Source organism: Portunus trituberculatus, chromosome 40 (assembly GCF_017591435.1).
Source record: "Portunus trituberculatus isolate SZX2019 chromosome 40, ASM1759143v1, whole genome shotgun sequence".
Lineage (NCBI taxonomy): Eukaryota > Metazoa > Arthropoda > Malacostraca > Decapoda > Portunidae > Portunus > Portunus trituberculatus.
Genome location: NC_059294.1, coordinates 25,715,422 through 25,731,773, shown reverse-complemented (window position 1 = coordinate 25,731,773; position 16,352 = coordinate 25,715,422). Strand labels below are relative to the sequence as shown.

General features: G+C 40.2%; 1 protein-coding gene across 4 annotated transcripts in view; it reads left to right on the top strand.

Annotated features, from left to right (window-relative positions):
* The window catches only part of LOC123516279 (tyrosine-protein phosphatase non-receptor type 2-like), a 206,291-nt gene that overhangs the window by 2,628 nt on the left and 187,311 nt on the right, over positions 1-16,352 (top strand). For 3 of the 4 annotated variants that reach the window (XM_045275538.1, XM_045275537.1, XM_045275536.1), the window contains exons 2-4: positions 1,649-1,807; positions 2,117-2,251; positions 12,624-12,757. In XM_045275538.1, the coding sequence (XP_045131473.1) occupies positions 1,649-1,807; positions 2,117-2,251; positions 12,624-12,757 (428 nt within the window). The remainder of the gene's footprint in view (positions 1-1,648; positions 1,808-2,116; positions 2,252-12,623; positions 12,758-16,352) is intronic. The other variant, XM_045275539.1, reaches the window with a different exon arrangement.

Genomic DNA, 16,352 nt, shown 5'->3' with positions numbered 1-16,352 from the left:
GTTAGATTAGGTTTGGTTAGCTTTAGGGTTAGGTTAACTTAGCTTAGATAAAAGTTTGTTTTTGGTTTAGTTGGTCAGGGATACCAAAATATACCTAATTTTGCGTTTACTAAAAAAATCAAAGGAGACAGCCATATTTGACAAATGAATTACCTATAAATTTTTATCTCAGGTAAGATTAAGGTTGCAGGATGTCATATAATATGTATCAACTTCCACAAACTTATTGAAGCAGAACAAAATAAAATGAAAGGTTGGTAAATGTTATGAAGAAATTAGCCGTCTTTCTGTTTGAAGTTGTGATAGTGACCATCTCCTTGATGAGTTAGGCAGATAGTACTAGAAGGGGGTCCTCACTCTAGCTCTTCTTACATACAAAAATTTGTCCATAACTTTCTGACTTTCTAACTTTCTGTGGCACTCACTTATCTCCCACCTCAGCACAACATCTCAGTCATGCATGTTTTTAGGGTTTCATAAATTCCTTTCATTGTGTCTATGGCTTGTCTTTATAGTTCAGGATGGGCAGATCTAATTTCTGTAGTCTTTATTCATAGGTGAGATTTTTTAAACCAGGAAGCATATTTGTGACCTCTCTGTATGTTTTCTATCGACTTCAGGGAAATTCATTATACAGAGAAAGATAAAACTAATGCCAGGGAATTGAGCACACCACTGCTGCCACCAGTGATGCTAGTTGAATGAAAAGGATGAGCTACTGGCACTGCTTTGACTGTTACTGGTGCCGCTGCTATGCACAGTGATGCAAATTGAGTGAGGAGGGTAGTTTGCAACAACTGAACATTTGCTGAGTAACGGGTAAACATCAGGCTAGAGATGTTCATATGTTTACATTTATGAAAAATCTCCTTTGATTAAACATAAAAGCTGTATGCTAAACATATACTGAGTAAAAAAAAAAAAAAAAAAAAAAATAGGACTGCAGATCCCATGTTGGGATACTCCTTCAGAGCTTCTGTAACTTCTTGAACTTATCTCTTTATACATGTATTTATTTTTAAAGTTTTCATCCCTGATGTCACATAGACATTTGTTTTCCCAATTTAATGAGTGAGACAATTGCTCAGATGATTGATCTAAAGAAAGAAGACTATGCAATTACCAAAATTTGCAATATGACTGTCTTGGGGCGAACGAGTGTGAAGAAGTACATACGCAAATTTTGTGAAGGAGGAAGTAATCAAATACCACAGAAGAAACCTCGTAGAGTTGTTTCAGTATGTTAGTAGCACGATTTAATATCTTGCATGGTCTGCCAGAGTGAGGTTTCTTCTGTGGTATTTGATCCCTTCTTCCTTCACAAAATTTATGTATGTACTTCTTTGCATTTGTTCACCCCACGCCAATCAAATTGAAAATTTCAGTAATTGTATGGCCTCCTTTCTTTAGACCAATTATCTGAGCAATTGTCTCACTCATTAAGTCCTTAGATTTCAACAGTGTGGTAAATGAAGCATTATTAACCACCAAAATCATGTAAATTCAGAGGCCTGTCATGGAGCAAGACAGTACAGACAATCTCACCCTATTTACAGAAAGTATAAAGCAGGTCTTCTTTATATAGCAAGAAAAATCATAAACGTTTTAGTACATTTAGGAAATACTGAATTGATAATTTTTCTTTCAGAGGATACGAGATGAAGGAACTTTTGACCTGTCATGTACTGAGGCAAGAAAGTCGGTCAATAGGAACTTGAATCGTTACCGAGATGTTCTGCCATATGACAGCACCAGAATAGTTCTCAAAGACACAAATACTGACTATATAAATGCATCCCTTGTAAAGGTTTGTTTTTATTTAATTTTTACAGATAAGTATCAGTAAAACAAAAGTATGATTAATGGTACATGTTTTCCTTATTGGCCTTACTCAGAAGCTGGATACATGATTTTTTTTTCAGTATAGTATTTATACATTTTTTTATTTTATTTAATTTTTACAGAGAAGTATCAAACAAACAAAAGTATGATGAATGGTGCACGTTTTCTGTATTTCTTTTATTTGGAAGCTAGATAAATATGATTACCAAATTTAAGCTCAAACTTTGTCACTGAGTGTTTTCAATGTAATATTTATATCTTTGACTTATTTCAGGCAGAATGTGTGAATCGGTCATATGTTCTGGCACAGGGGCCTTTGTCTCACACAACTCCACATTTCTGGCTTATGATATGGCAGCAGAAAATTAAGGGTGTTATCATGCTCAACAAAATAATAGAAAAGAATCAGGTGAGTTATAAAAGGTGAAATATTTATTTTTTACCTGTAGCATAGCAATAGGCTGAGGGTAGATATGGTGCGACTCTGTGAGACATGGAGGCTTGGCAGTGGCAAGACCAGTAGCAAGGGTTTTACTTACTATTGGTCCGGCATGAGCAATGGTCACCATGTAAAGAGAGTAGCCAAAGGCATCTCCAGCAGACTGCAGCCGTCCGTTGTAGAGGTTACTCTGGTTGATGAGCATATGATGCGACTAAGGCTGAAGCACAGTCTAGGCTTCATGTCTGTTGTTGCAGTATACGCTCCTACCAAGGTGTGTGAAACTGAAGAGAAAGAGATGTTCTATGCCAAACTGGACTCTGTATTGGACCAGTGTTCCTGTTGTGATGCACTTACTGTCTTGGGCGACTTTAGTGCTGTCACTGGCACTGAGAGAACCGGCTACTAGCTATGTGTTGGTCCCCATGGCTCTGGTACCAGGAACAACAACAGCTCTTTGCTTCTGAATCTTGTAAGATACAGAAGGTTGAAAATTGCAGGTTCTTGGTATCAGAGACCAGTGCTGCACCGCTGGAATTGGTATAGCAATGCCGGAGGGGTAGCAAAGGAGATCGACCATATCCTTGTTAGTACTCGTTGGAGGATCCTTCAGAACTGCAGGATTTTTCGGAGTGCTGAGTTCTCTGCTACTGATCACAGGCTTCTTGTTGCTACACTCAAGCTGCATGTCAAGTCCAGAAAGTGAGTTGTGTTGTCTGCATGACTGGCTCAGGGTGTGACCATACTGAAAAACTGAAGGACTTAACATGTGCCCAGGAGTATGCAGTGATCATCTCCAATTGGTCTAGAGTACTCAACACCATCGAGGACCCGGTAAAACTATGGGATACCTTCAAACATGAGACTCTTGAGGCTGCCAAGGAGTGTGTTGAGGAGCACCCAAGATCATGAGGTGGTTTCACCTTGGTAGAGATGCTGAACAGTATTGAGGAGAGTCATGCTGCCAGACTTGCTGGGAATCACAACCAGTACATGGCTCTTGTCTTAGAGGACTAGAGCTCTCCTGAGGAGAGACAAGGAGAGATATGTCAGGGGTCTCGCTGAGGATGTAGAGTGTCATTTAGATGCTAATGACCTCCAACCTGCCTATCGAGCCCTGAAGAAACTCCACCCTAAGTCTACATCTCAGGCGAGCGCTATCCAGACAGCAGATGGTCACTTCATATCGGATGCTAATGGGCAGATGGCTTGTTGGGCTAAGTACTTTGAGCAGCTGTTCACGGTGGATCCTCCAAGCAGACAGCTCCAAACTGCAGGGTTGCAGATGCTGGATGATGATCCTCCCATTGACGAAACTGCACCCTCCATTGATGATGTCAAAGAGGCTGTGGTAAAGTAGAAGGGTGGAAAGGTAATTGGCATCTGTAACTTCAGTGCAGAGCTGCTCAATGCAGGGGGTGAGGCCATGATGAGTGGGTTGCATGCTGTCTTGGCTGCTGTATGGTATTCAGGTACCATTCCCCCTGACTGGAAATAGGGGTTGGTCATCCCTATCTGGAAGGGGAAAGGGGACCATCAGGACTGCAACAACTACCGTGGTATAACACTGCTCAGCATACCAGGCAAGGTGCTTGCTCATTTGCTCTTGATGCGTATCCACAGTCACCTTCTGAAACACCAGAGACCTCAACAGTCTGGATTCACTCCCGGTAAGTCAACAACTGACCTGATTCTAGCGCTTTGTGTTCTGGTGGAGCACAGATGTGAGTTTCAACAAGGGATGCTTGCAGTCTATGTCATTCTCAAGAAGGTGTTTGATTTAGTGCATGGAGAGACACTCTCGGATCTTCTGCATTTCCGTGGGATTCCTACAAACATTATTGGTATATTAACTGATCTCTACTCCAGGACTGTGAGTGCTGTGAAGTGTGGTGGGGGCGTGTCCAGCTTCTTTCCTGTGAATACGGCAGTGAGGCAGAGATGCGTGCTTGCTCCATTACTTTTCAACACTTGCATGGAATGAGTACTAGGCAGAGTTGCAGACCAAAGTCGTTGTGGAGCATCTGTCGGCAATACTGAGATCACAGATCTTGTTTTTGCCGATGATAGAGTAATCTTTGCTGAGGTTCTGGTAATAGCTGTAGAGTCATTGCATGAGGAGGTGAAGCCCTTGGAACTCCAGGTTTCCTGGCCCAAGACAAAGTTTCAGGTGTTTGGAGGCCTACTGGATGAAACAGTACAGTCCGTCCATGCGTGTGGCAAGGACATTGAGATTTCGGGAAACTTGACATACCTTGGTAGTGTAGTACGTAATGACGGTGGGTCGAGCCAGGACGTTGTATGGCAGATTGGCTTGGTCCAACTCAACACAAGTATTTGATGTTGTCAGTACCTGTACAAATGGACAAAGATTTGGATCTTCAAGTTGCTGGTGATCCCTGTCTTACTCTATGGTTGTGAGACATAGAAGCTGAACACCAATCTGAAGAGGTGAATTGATGTCTTTGCTACTAGATGCCTTCGCAGGATCGTGGGGTACCATTGGTATAACTTTGTCAAATCAGTGATTTGTCCGTGAGACTGATTTGAGGCCAACGACCGGAAGCCAATCCTGCATATCGGGTTGTCACCAAAAGTGATAACCAAGTACGGAGGAGGCCAAGGTTATGTCCACATAACTCATGGATATGGCAAGTCATTGCCTCTTGCTGGGAGTTATTTGGAAAGGGAAGGGAGCCTACATGGAGGCTTGCAAGGCATGACTGCTTGGAATGGCGCCATAGGGTAGGCGCGCCCCCGGCGTATGCCCCTCATGATTGATTGATGATTGTAGCATATAGGAATGCGGTGGGGTAGTGGATAAGGTGGTGAGTTTGGGATCAGGCAGACGTCCATGCATAGGTTTGAATCCCATCACATACCGCTTTGAAGCTATGCCATTTGTCAAGTGGTTTAAAGTTACCTACATGTCATCAAAATACCCAGGTTCTAGGTGGTTACACCAAAGATGTGCTTGGGTGGTGATATGGCCCCTAATATGGGTACCACTATGAATAAAATTGTATGTGCCACTAATGGGCGGAAGCTGAACAGCGCTTCCCACACATATAGTAATCGCCTGCGTATCCGGATTATAGCACCCAAGGCCCTACTGGATACGTGGAATTTCCTCTCCTGACCCCTTATAAATTGAGAAAAACATGTACATACATAACCCAAATGGGTAAGAAAATAATGTGTGAAAGCACATCATATGTATAATCTGGAACAAAAAATGGTACATAAACAGTACAAGGGATGGTGGGACGTACACACAGCAATAAGGGGTGGTGGGATGTATGTACACTTCAGGCATGCTAGAATGACAAAGAACACTACAAACTCACCGAATAGCGTCGCCATTACTTGAGCTGTTGGTGGGTGAGAGCGGGAGGGCATCGGAGTAAGTGCTGCCGCCTAGTGGGATCGAGGGATCGAGTGCACGGTAGGTTTGAATTCGCTTGTGGGTAGCTCCAGATAGTAGCGTATTCTGGATAGTGGTGATCCGGATACGTGGGTGATTACTGTACTCTTCAAGTATGCCTATAGGTGTTATAGGCCATAACATGAAAAAAAACCCCATTGTATTGTGTAGTAAATACACAAAAACAAAACATGGATGACTCACTGTGGCTGCAAATTACGTAGTCCTCTATCATTAATTTGCTTGTACAAGTACTGCCTTATACATGATTGGACTATGTTCCAGAAAATGCAATCTTAAAGCAAGTAATCCTATATTGAACTTTAGATTGAGTGTCCACTAAGTCAAAGACACCCAAAAAACATGAAGTATCATGTCTCTAATAAAACATGTGTGCTAAGACATTATGATTGTGTATAGTGTTTGCTGTTATTTCAACCCCTAGACTATATTTAGAACTATATATGCCACCATTAGTACAACATCCAGGCCCTCTGTGTGCTCACTCAACTTTCTCATTACTTATAGAAGGCTAGGAAACACTGGTTGCTATAGTGTTATGATCATTCATTCACTACTAATGGAGACACGTATTGTTCCTAGGGATTGTTCAGGAGTTGAAATAACAACAAATGCTGTGTATAATAGCCTTGGTATTATGAGAGGATCTTGTACAGAGCATGATTGTGTTGCCACATAGGCTGGCTAATTATAATCCTGCTTGCAAAATAATGATGGAAAGTGTAATGAATAGAATACATAAATGATAAATAATAATGATGAAAGGAAATGAACTCACAATATATACATGGATACATACTAACATACCCAACCAAATGCTGCTATACTTGCCTGTCGAATGAGTGAGTGTGCACTTGGGTAATTGTAGAAATTAAGCATAACCAAATCACAAAGCAGGCAAAGGTAGTAAAGAAGAATAATTGTAAAAGCAAAATATTGTATACTGGTGAATTGTATAGTGGGAAGGACCTTTATACCTAAAACAATAGTTATGTTGCGGTAGTGTCAATAAATGAGGCCTCTAGAATCATATGGTACCAAGCTTTGCTTTTTATAAACATCAGGAAATGGCTTTAAAGTTTGGCAACTTTGAAATCCATTTATCTTTTTTTTTTTTTATGTAACATCTAACCTATCTTCTCATTTCATATTAATTTAAAAAATGATAACAGTTATAATACAGTGACAGTTATTGAGATGATGGTGATAATGAAATTTATTATTGTTGCCTATAAATCTATTAATAAAGTTCAACAAAGTTAAATAAAGAGGACTAACAAAGTTTTACTGCACTTATATTGCTTCTTAGTCATTGTGAGTTGAGGATGGTGTCATCATAATCTATGAATGCATTTGGGTCATCAGGATTATCAGTGTCATCTTCACTGACAGCCACAGTTGCTTATAGGGGTGGCCATTCATTTTGGTGTTGGTGAAGAGCTTTTTTTCATCTAGAACACCACAAAGATAGGAGGCATATATAGAGGGTACATAGGAGAGTAGAGTCTCCAGATCTTATATTTTGTCTGTTTTTAGCAGAGGTGATGTTGGGTACTTGGCTGGCAACAAAACATTACTTAGGCAGAACTTGGAAAGTTGGTTGTTTATAGTGGCAGGCATTAGGTGAATGCTACCCAGAGAGGTTTCATACCCCATACTCACTGTGTAACCCTCCTTGTATCTTGCATTAAAGACAAATCTCCTGGCCTGAGAGAAGTTGTCTGGTGCATGGGGGAGGCGGTGGCATAGTGAATAAGGTGGTGAGCATAAGATCAGGCAGACATCCACGTGTAGGTTCGAATCCCAACACATACAGCCTTAAACACTTTGCCATTTGTCGAGTGGTTTAAAGGTACTTACACGTCACTGTAATACCCAGGTTCTAGGTGGTTACACCCAAGATGCGTTTGGGTGATGATATGGGCCCTAATGTGGGTACCACTATAAATAAAATTGCCTGCGCCACCAATGGGCGGAAGCTGAACAGTGCTTCCTACATACTCTTCAAGTGTGCCTACAGGTGCTCTAGGCTTTAACGTGTAAAAAAAGGGGGGGGGGTTGTATTTTGTTATGTATTTTTGGAGAAGCCCAAGTCATGCCTCTGCACCAGAATCACTTCGTAAAGGGCATGTACAGTATTCTTGCAAGCTGTAAATATCCACGTGACATCTTATTGCCTTTTCATTATTTCCAAATGCACAGTCACAGGCTATGTAACTGTCACATGACCTGGCACTAGGAAATAGTGGGTTACTTAAAAAACATGCCCTATGTGCACTTCATTGAGGTAGTTTATCACATATTAATGTTTTTATTTTGTCCCCAATAGTTGACACTGAAAACTATTATTTTTTTTTAAACTTATTGGTTTTGTACTTGCATGCAATCCACTTCAGGATACATTTAACTAATTCCACTGGTCACCTTCCTACTGTCACTTCGTCCCAAACATAAAACCTAAATTTAATTTTTCTCAGATCATGAATGTGCAAGTTGTAGATCTATAGTTTTCTTTGATAATAAGCTACACTGGTACCGAGTCTCAGTAAGGGTTATGTCTGCTGTAAGTCAAGACAGATGACTTTTGTCTCATTAGTAACTAGTGTTTTCATTAAATTTTGACCTTTATTAGCAATATCTTTGTGGTCCTTTTTCTGTTTTTTCTAGTTCTTGGTTTTCAGCCTCATCTGTCACTACACAAAGTTTTGCATCAAATTGGTCACAGATGGTGCAAGTATCAGTTTGGAGGATTAAAGGAGAGGCTGAACTTTCTGTTAAACACAGTCCTATAGTATGACACCTTCACTTTCTCCTTGTTGGGATATTCTGTGTTCATCCACTGCCGGTGGATGAACACATGGTTTAAAGCTTTGGTTCACTCAAGCTACTGTCTAGGTATATTCTATGGGGGGATTTTGCCTGAGTGTAGTGGCTAGAAACAGCTAGAGTCGAAACTGTATGCTGACAGATGAGATCCACCTGACTGTCGGTAACTGTGGGTCTTATGCCTGCCTCTTTTATCAGCGATTGGGGTCCCACATGCTGTTACCATATTGACAGCATTTCCCACCCTCCTCTGTTTACGGGGGCTGGGTGGTGTAGTTGGTTTAGGTAGTTTGTGTTTTGGGGGTCTGGTCTAGGCAGTCCAGGTTTGAATCCTTGCCAAACCAAGTTGCCCTTTGGGAGATGTAGCATTCTCCTGTAAACCCTAGCCATACCATATGACTTAAGCTATTGTGGGGCCTAATGGAGTCGTACCCATTTTTTCCTGTTGCAGGCCAAATATTCCCAGGAATCCATTCTGCCAAACAGAGAACAAGATGGTATTGTACACCACTGTGTAGTGGAGCATTTTGTCATGCTCAACACCAGATGCAGATGATGTTTTAGTTTTGCAGTTCTGCTCAGCAGACAGAACATGCACTATTTTCTGTATGTAAGCAGTTTGTTTTTCATAGGTTCCTAGATCCCAAAACTCTTGGTACAACTACATTATTATGGGCATTGTTACTTTAGTGAAACCTCTATCACTACAAGTAGGACCAATACTTGACCCGTCCATTCGTCTCTCCCTGAATGGCAACACATAATCTTTGCCCAAATTTTTCCTCTGCTTTGCAATGATATTTTTCCATTTATAGATTTTCTCAATCTTTTCCATCCTCATACAGGTAGGACCTTCTTGGTCATCACTTTCACTACTGAATGAAGTCATAGTGGCAGTAATAACTCCTTTAACTCCTTTTTTTTATGTAAAATAACACCACAGATTTAAGAAGTCCAGTTGTATAAACAAATTTTAGTGTAACTACATGCTGACTGCTTGAAATCATGTGTGCTGCATGCTCCCATTGGCTTAGACGCACTCTGCTGTCCAACGTGCCTTGGGTTGATAGCTGTGGTTTGCTCAAAGTTTACACCACCCCACACATCAAGCTTGGTACTGTATGATCCTCACACAAGACATATGCCGTACACTGTGGGGCATAGGGGTGACAGTCACCTCGAGTTACATAGAATTTTGACTGATTTGCAACTCACTTTCTGTACCTCTGATTCACATTCCAGACAGAGAGGGTGTAGAAGCCTGTGGTGTGTAAAACCCATTTTTGGTACATATAACACTTGGTACTGTCTGATGCCAGGTGCCTCAAATGTATTTTTGAATACAGATTTTATCATGGTATGTAATGACATGACACTCTATTATACCATTATTGAATATGTTCCTTCTCATTGATTAATTTATTGTTTAAAATGGATACAGCCCAAGGGCAAAGAAAGGGGAAGAAAAAAGGGGCCAATGAGTTGCCTGCCCCTAAAGGAATGTGCCAACAAGATTATACAAATTTGAAGGAAAAGTTTCATGAAACGTCCCTCTTTAAAGAAACAAGCATGGAATTCAAGAATTTACTAGTAAAAGGGATGAAAGTTCAAGAGTACTGGTCAAGTCTTGTTTCACTAAAATCCCTAAAAGAGGATTATTAATAATAATATTATTATCATTATTATTATTTATTTATTATTTATTTTTATCTATTTATTTATTTATTTATTTGTTTATTTTTGTGTGTGTAAGAGGTGAAATCTGGCAAAGGGCAACAAAAATTACTAAACAAAAAATTGCATTCAGATGCCAGTCCCTGAGCAGGTCTGAGAGAAAGAGTTAGCAAAAAGAAGGGATAAATGTTTTGAAGCCTCTCTTAAATGCGTTCAGGTCATAGGAAGATAGAAATATAGAAGCAGGTAGGAAGTTCCCGAATTCATCAGAGAAAGGGATGAATGATTGTAAGTTGTATGTCTTGCATAGGTGGACAGAACAAGGGTGAGAGAAAGAAGGAAGTCTCATGTAGCAAGGCTGCAGAAGGGGAGGCTTGCAGTCAGGAAGATCAGATGAGCAGTTGGCATGAAAATAGTGGTAGAAGATAAGAAGAGATGCAACATTGTGACAGTAAGAAAGAGGCTGAAGACAGTAAATCAGACAAGAGGAGTTTAAGATGAAAAGCTTTTGATTCCTCCCTATTTAATAAAACAGGGTGAGTGAAAACCCCATACATGTGAAGAGTATTCTATACATGGGCAGATGAGTCCCTCGTATAGAGCTAACAGTTGGGACGGTTGAGAAAAACTGGTTAAAATGACTCAGAACATCTAACTTCATAGAAGCTGTTTATACAAGAGAAGAGATGTGAAGTTTCCAATTTTGATTATTAGTAAAGGACAGACCAAGGATATTCAGTGTGGAAGGGTTGAGTGTCATTGAAGAAGAGGACAATTATGTGAAAAGTTGTCAAGTTGATACATAGAAAATTGAGTTTTTGAGGCATTAAACAACACTAAGTTTTCTCTGCCCCAATCAGAACTTCTAAGGAGATCAGAAGTCAGACGTTCTGTGGCGTCCCTGCATGGTCTGTTTACTCTCTGAAGGGTTGGTCATCTCGGAAAAGATGTTGGAAAGTGTAGGGTGGTATCAGCATAGGAGTGGATAGGACCAAGACTCAGTAAAGAAACCCAGGTCATTAGTAGAGCAGTCATTATAGAGCTCACCATGGAGATCATTTATAAGATTGTGAAATGACATGTTAAAGAATTTTCCTGTTAAGGATAGATTAATAACTGTAAAATGGTAAGAAACAAAAGTAAGAGGACAGTAGTTTAAAGGATTAGAGTGATAACACTTTTTTAAAAGATGCACTGGATATAGACAAACTTTTAACAGGAAAGAAACGCACTGGATGTAGACAAACTTTTAACAAGAAAAAAAGTTAGATGTTGATTCATGGGAATTGGAAGACATATATCAGGCTATGTGTAAGCATGGAGGTACAATTATGAAGGAAAATAGGAGAAATCCCATCAGGTTCTTAAGCCCTCAGAAAATTAAGGCCATTGAAAGCATAGAAAAGATCATTAGGATGAATCTTCAAGGTGAACATTAATAAGAGTCAGAATAGGTGAGGGGTGGAAGAGAGGCAGGAATAAGCCATGAAATTATCAAATTAGAGAATTTAGCAAAGGCCTGAGCAAATGTTACTGCTATTGAGATCAATAAGATACCAATAGTGCCATCAGTTTGAAATGAAAGGGATAAGTGTCAACACTAGGAGCGTTAGATCTTAAAAGTTTATGATTTTTCTTTTTATTTATTTATTTATTATTTAATTATTTATTTATTTATTTTTTATTTTATTTTATTTTATTTTTTTTTTGTTAATAAAGGAATTTTGGAAAAGTTGAAGAACAGTTGGGCTTGATCTGAGGTAGAAATGTATAGTGTAAGAGTTTGTGGTGATGGAAGGTTAGGTCACTATATTTTTCTGTCATGTATACCATAAGAACAGAGTGAATTGAATAAGATTTGAAAGACTTTAGATGAGAAAAGAATGAGGCATGAGCAATTCTATTCCAGACAGTCACCTCTGTTATGTGCTCAACAGAAAAAGATGGGTTTCTGATGTGGCAGTAGTAGCTATTCCAGGGAAAATCTCAATAATACTTCCTTAGAGTGTAGAATAAGAAAGTTAAAGGCTGGTTCACCAATGTGGTCAATGAATGGAGAGAAAAGATAAAGCTGGTAGTGAACATTGAAGTCTCCAAGGATAGAGTTCTCTGCAATATGGAAGAGGCAGGAAGATAGATAATCAAAGAATTTTTAATAATCAGAGGAGTTAGATGAGAGATATACAACACAGATGAATTCAATTTGACTCTGAAGAACCAGATATTAGAAAGTTCAGAAAACTTCAAAGATCTTGGGTGTGAGACTGAGTAGTCTTGCACATATGCAGCATTAAGATTTGGAATGAAAATGAGGATAGATAATATAAAAAGGTAAAAAAATTGAAAATTGTAATTCATTATTCATTGACATTCCTCTAATTATTATCTTTCTTTTAGATAAAATGTCACCAATACTGGCCTCTTGGAGAGAGTGAGGGAGGTGAAGACTCTATCATTTTCTCGACTGTAGGCCTTAAGGTGGACCTCCTTAGTGTGTCACGGCATACTCATTATAACTACAGTACTTTAAGGTAGGTGAATGTCAGCATTGCCTTTCTGTCTTATCTATTATATGTTTTTTATGATGCCTTGCTCTCTCAGGGAATATGTATCCAAAAGAGTGGCCATAGCAAAAGAGCCTCACCTTAATCTAATTACAGTAGATATTTCCTTCTTGTTTATGTATTTAGGATTCTAATAACTCACATTTATGTTTCTTCTACCGTATACTTGTATTTTTTTTGTGGTCTTCATCTCCTGTCAATGCCTTCAGTGCCTTCAAGTTCTCACATGCATTTTCTTTACAAACTTGCTTTTCATTCTTTCAGTGTGTCCATATCATCTTCTGTGTTACCTTCTCATTCATTCTACCACTTAACAATTCACACTGCTCAAACAGACACTTGCACTGTATCTCACACTCATGGATTGTTTTCATTCTCGTGCTTTATTCTGCATGTCCGACTCACATGATTATCTTTTATTTGGGGTATAATAACTTGAATCATCCTAAAAAGGACACATAAAAAGGAGTTGTTCTACTCATCAGATACAGAAATAATGACCTTTTGGGAAGTTAGGCAGTAAAATAAGAATCTGCTGGTATGAAAATTTTCCTCAACTGAAGGAGGAGCTATATAAAAATCATCATGATATGAAGCCCGAAGTTAAGTGGCAAAGTAGAACAAGGTGGGGGGGAATATGGATCTTTCCAGCTTGCAATGTTGGTGTGAGATGAAGCTCATATTCTGAGAAACACTTGAAGAATGCCTGTGTATCTAATGAAGAGAAACATGATAAAAAGTTCCTTAAAGTTTTATTGTAAAGTGGACTAAAGAATGGAAAAAAAAAAAATAATAATGTCATGCTTTTTCAAGACCTTTGTTTATGTCCCCCACAAAAAACATAAAAGCTCTGAAATATCATATGTAAATACAATAATTGCTTAATAGAAGTTCAAGAATAATGCCTATTTATTGTTTCTTTTAGTAAGAAAAATCAATACATGTACTCACTTATAATGATTGAGATGATTAAATAACTGCTGCTTGGTATAATGGTGATAATAAAGAGAGAGAGAGAGAGAGAGATGGGGACAATTGCTTTTCCGGTTATTCTCAAGGACTCACTGGCTGGTTAGCCTGACTGGAGTTGTTCTGTATTTTCCCCCTCTCATCTCATAGATAATGAAAAGGAACGTTTCCATTTTCCTTCTCTGCATCCTGGGATTCATCATACATAATTTCATTATGATGAGTGAATGTGCTTCTTGATTAATATTATGTATATTTCTTTCCATTTCACATAAGCCTATTAGTCTTACCGAGGCACAAAATATATGCCTTATCTCTCTTAAGACTCAAGCAATTTATCCCTAAAATTTAACACCTGATGTACTCCCCCCCCATTGCTGTGGCTACCCGTCTCACAGAAAATGTGCAGAAAACAAATGCTGTTCCTGGCTGCCTCCTCCAATTCTTACCCTGAGCTTCGGCTCATTCAGATGTGTACTGTGTGCTTGTTCTCTATTTTGCTGTTTGGTCATTCTCTCTATTTTGCTTTGTGCTCATTCTCTCTATTTTGCTTTTGTTACTGGCATTCCTGAATGTCACGAGCATTTCTCCTCCTTCTTTGGAGGCCCTTGGGTGCGATCTTCCTTTGCCACTACCATCTCACACTGCTGGGAAGCATAGGGGCAACTCCACTTCTGCTCCTGAAAGTGGCTTTTCTAATAGTATATTGGCCAGATCTTCCCAGCCATACATCACTACTCAAGCTGGCTGCTCCAAGCCCCCTCACTTCAGCTGCCCATGATGCTCGTACTGTATGTATTGCCTGCTGATCTCTAGTGTTCTGCAGATATTAGGTGTAATGAGTGTCATTTGTGTCTGGCTGATCAAATTCAGTCTGCTCATGCCTTTTAGATTAAATTGAGTAAACCTAAGTATAAAGGCAAGAGTTCAACTGCCACACTCAAAGTTTCTCCTTGTCATGATTTTTCTACAGACTCATTTTTGCCACAGGCTGCATCTGATGAGCTGATTAACCAGCAGTTAGCTTTCATTGTTTCCTGGAATGCTTACAAAGACATTCTAACTTCCTTAATTATGGATACAGTGAAAACTTTTTACCTAACATGTCCCTTACAGTAATATCAGAGGCTTAACACGTGTGCAGCTGTAGCTGATGCACGTGAACCCTTGAGTACACAAACTAAAGAGCAATGTGTGAGATCACCAATCAGATTGTTGAGGAAGCCCTTGTTTGGCCTTGAACCATCAGAGGTGATGGATGACATGGCAAGCACTAGTCACATGCTGCTGCCACCCTCTCCCAGATGAGTGTGTATTGAGGTAGTGAGTGCCATGGGACAGCCACTGTCCCAATGCTCTCCAACTCTTGCTCTTAGTGATGACATCCTAGAATGGCCTATGACCCATCAGTATGTGGCTCGTGCCTGGGGTAATGGTACTGCTGTAGACAAATTTGGGACATGCAAGGTGTTACCCCTCACGGAGCCTGAGGTGGCTGGAGCCTCTACCCCCTCCCCCAATGTGCAGAGCTTCTGTCTTCAGTGTTGTCAGTTCTTGGCCCCACATGAGAATGCTTGAAAGAAACCAAAATGTGGGTTGGGAGGCTCCGTCTGTCTCCCCTCCACACTCGCCTAACCTTCCCTACATTCCAACAGCAGAACAGTCCTGACCTCACTGCTCTCTACCTTGCCATGTAAGAGGGTTTGGAGGGTCCACTTTATACAGAGGCTGGTTAGCAGCAGCCTTGCCCCACCGGCGCCACTGCTTGCTCACGTTGTCTTGTTGGCCAACTTTGTGACCATCCTCCTCACTTTGCAACCCCTCCACAGATCACCTCTACATATTATCACTACATTGCAGAGTGGGGTTATGGAATGTCCAACCATTGCCATATACAGGCAAATAGCCTTCCCCTTACTAACCTTGGATCCGAGGATTCAGTCGTGGATGAGGTGGCAGGTGCTGCTGATGTTGCCATCCCACACATTGACTATCACAATGTTCTAAATTTCCTTCGCGATATGCCTCCTGAGGCTTGTACCTTAGTACATCATTAGTGGATGCTTCTCGCTCCAGACATGTCCCCCTTGACTACCCTACCACCCTTTGTGACCTTGCAACAGTCAGACCTATTACTGTTTGCTATGCAGTAGGCCTTGGAAGCTCTTCAACAAGCAGCCTTGACTTCCAAGACTTACCATGTCTCACTCCTTGACCACAGAACCTACCATGGTTTTTGGGGATGCAGTAAGCCGGCCATGTTAAATCCAAACTTGCCAATGCAGCTTAAGGGCCCGCTTGTTCCTTGGATGATTGCATCAGGAAGAAGATTTCTCTGTTGGAAATTAGTGTTTTAGCTTCTATTAACATCTAAAACTTCCTCTTTTGGTTCATGGAAACTCACATTATGCCAGCTGTGGCTATTTTGCCTGATGCACATTATGCCAGCTGTGGCTATTTTGCCTGATGCTGACATGTTTGACTGAGTCTTAGCATCCATCAATAAGGCCTTCACATCTTATGCTTAGCTGTCAGCTTTCACCCTCACTAAACTATGGTCTTTGAGAATGGAAGCTTTCCCTTGTGCTCTTCC